Raw genomic sequence first — 3,230 nt, 5'->3', positions numbered from 1 at the left:
ATTCAATGACTATTTTATAAGTTCTTGAAGTTGACCGACCAAAACATAAATTTACTAATAGTTTAATGACCTTAGATGCAATTTACCCTACAAATAAACCTGTTTGAAGCAAAGAAGCAGACATAAGGTAAAAACTCTCTTTTTTTTTTCCTTTTTCTTTTCCTTCATGTTGAATGGGAAAATTCCTTTGAATGTGGAAAATTCCTTTCACTTTCTCGGGCAAGAAAACAAAGGTAGAACAAGATTCTGCGATGGAAATTGAATGTAAAAGGCCCAGTAAAGTGACAAATACTAGGCTGCTGAGAACAGAAACTGACAAAATTGTATATGAGACTTCACATTCTACACTTTTTTTTAAACCAAATTTTAAAAACACATCAATATACACAAAATAGAGCATGTGTTATCTTCTTTTGCCACTTGCCATTCACAGTGCTCCACAGACATCATAACCCCTAAATTAAAGGCTTTTTCTAAACAATTATTCATTTCAACTTGCTACAAAATATTAGATTACCATACATTTCTTTTTGATTGAGACTACAAACATACACATTATTTCTTCATATGTAGATTTTAGTCCAATTTTTGAAGCCTAACCATGTATATATATATATATATACACACACATGTATTAATAATTTGCTTTGCAACTTGAAGTCTTTTTAAGTTGATGCATGGGGTCATCCTCCATTTTTATGGGTTTATAAATAGAGGGAGAGAGTGAGAAAAAGAGAGAGAGTTTAGGAGAAATATGGGAAGGAGTCCATGTTGCTCCAAGGAAGGACTCAACAAAGGAGCTTGGACTGCTTTAGAAGATAAAATACTTACATCATATATTCATGTTCATGGTGAAGGCAAATGGAGAAACCTCCCCAAGAGAGCTGGTATATATATATAAAACCCCAAAGTGAAATTATTGTAATTATGCTTTTCAGTTCATGCCTTTTGATGGTTTATGTCCCCCAAAATGCAGGTTTGAAGAGATGTGGCAAAAGTTGCAGACTTAGATGGCTGAATTATCTTAGACCAGATATTAAAAGAGGCAACATCTCTCATGATGAAGAAGAACTCATTATAAGACTCCATAATCTTCTTGGCAACAGGTTTGTAATCTCTTTCTCTCTCCTTTCAGCTTAGTAAACTCGAGACCTTGTTTAAAGGTATGAACTCGCAGATGGTCTTTAATAGCTGGAAGGCTACCCGGGCGAACAGACAATGAAATCAAGAACTACTGGAACACTACTTTAGGTAAGAGAGCTAAAGCTCAAGCATCCATTGAAGCTAAAACAATACCAACCGAGTCTAGACTCAATGAACCCTCGAAAAGTTCAACCAAAATCGAAGTGATTCGAACTAAAGCTATTAGGTGTAGCAGCAAGGTGATGGTCCCATTACAACCACCTGCAACTCATCGACATGGTCAACATCACTGTACAAATAATAATGAAGAAATGGGTGGTGGTATTGCAACAATTGAAGCTCACAATGGAATTCAAATGCTTGAGTCATTGTACAGTGATGGCGGCTCTGACTTGTTGAGCTTTGAGATAAATGAACGGTTGAAATCACACGATGGTGGAGAATTTGAGGAGAATCCTATGCAGCAGCACTTCCCGTTGGGTGAGGCAATGTTTAAAGATTGGTCTACTAGTCATTGTCTTGATGACAATTATGCCACTGATTTGGAATCATTGGCCTTTTTGCTTGACACTGATGAATGGCCATGATACGAATATCAGTACTGCTACAGTGAAAAATAAAGGCAACCATTTCACTGTATATCTTTTTTTCTTAAGATTAAAAGAAAAAAAATAATGCTTCTTTATGCTTGTTGGAAGTTTGCATGTTATGAGAAAATTACTGTAAATTTCGATGTTGAAAAATAAATAACTTATCGACGTGTCTGGTTAATGCTACCATTCTTGTTTTTAACCTCATTCTCTTCTTTTGATCTTTGGTTAAAATATTTTAAAGTTTAAAGATGGATTTAAACTTTGATCTGCAATTAAAGGACTTGTCATGGAATTAACCCAAAAAATAACACATGCAACCAAAACAGTGTAGGCTGTAGTTACTTGGAAAATTTGCCTCCTAATAAGGTTGTGGGACCAAAAGAAAATTGCACGTGAAAAAATGTCTAATGCAAAAACAATCTCAATTCTCAAGCATGCATCATTGATTTGTTCCTATGAGTATTAGTGAATATGAATTTTGGGTCATTTTAGATTTTTAAATGGTTTTATTATCTCTTCAGTTTTTATCCTTTTTCAACTTTTTCAATTTTAATTTTTATTTTAGCTTTGAAACTTTGTTTGAAAGAGGTGTTTCAACATGTACATTTACAGTGAATTCGACAGAATGTTAATAAGGCAACTTCATTTCACCTACACAATTTTTTTCATGAATATGTTCCGAGTTTTTATATTTTGGCACCACCATTTAAGTTGAGGGAGTCAAGAACCATATATAATTTGTTCATTTCTTCTTCAGTTTGTCTTAATTCTTTCATGTTAACGAATCTTTTACTTTTAAAAGAAAAATAAACTCTCAAAGTTTGAAAAATATAATATAATGTCGGATTTGAATAATTTGTGAAATTGAAGGATGTGGAATTATGAAGTTACTAAGTGTTTCACATGTTACTTTCCATGTTGTAGGCCTAGTAAGGACAATAATTGAGGAATGCTCTTATTATCTCATATATATATATATATATATATATATATATATATATATTAATATTGTTTGGGTAAATTCAAATTTAAATTTTGTGAATACCAAATTAATAAATGATGTAAATATTTACGTCGCCTAAAATAGAAAAATAATTAAGGGTTGATCTCATTACCTCATTTGTAAGTCATTTCAAATTTTAGATTTTAAAAAAGTTGAATGATATTGAAATTTTGTGGGTAAGAAGTTCACAAGTGCTTCCCATGACCTAGCAAGGACAATGTTGAAAAATTAAATTAAACTTGTCTAATTTTCAAATTGATACCAAGAGAACACATAGTTGTGACACGTGACCCAAAATGTCATGTTAGGTAAAAGCCGTGTGTTGGTGGATGGAATTTGACCGTTAGATGGGAATCCTTAAAACGGTACAGATTTAGGTAAAAACTTTAAATATGATGATGATGTGATAGCCAATTACATCACGTTCTTTATTTTTAAGGTCAATATTGTATTAATATAAACCCACAAAGCGTAGGGTATGTTAATGATTG

At 32.6% G+C, this 3,230-nt stretch overlaps 1 protein-coding gene across 1 annotated transcript; it reads left to right on the top strand.

The window, feature by feature from the left end:
• Positions 1-400: 400 nt before the first annotated feature.
• Positions 401-1,919, top strand: LOC108481798 (transcription factor MYB123-like). The gene is made up of 3 exons (XM_017784880.2): positions 401-887; positions 977-1,106; positions 1,178-1,919. The coding sequence occupies exons 1-3, from the start codon at positions 755-757 to the stop codon at positions 1,728-1,730; spliced, it is 816 nt and encodes a 271-aa protein (XP_017640369.1). The 5' UTR covers positions 401-754; the 3' UTR covers positions 1,731-1,919.
• Positions 1,920-3,230: the final 1,311 nt, after the last annotated feature.

Source organism: Gossypium arboreum, chromosome 7, assembly GCF_025698485.1.
Source record: "Gossypium arboreum isolate Shixiya-1 chromosome 7, ASM2569848v2, whole genome shotgun sequence".
NCBI classification, from domain to species: Eukaryota; Viridiplantae; Streptophyta; class Magnoliopsida; order Malvales; family Malvaceae; genus Gossypium; species Gossypium arboreum.
The sequence above is the reverse complement of the archived record's forward strand: the minus strand, read 5'-3'. Positions and strand labels throughout refer to the sequence as shown.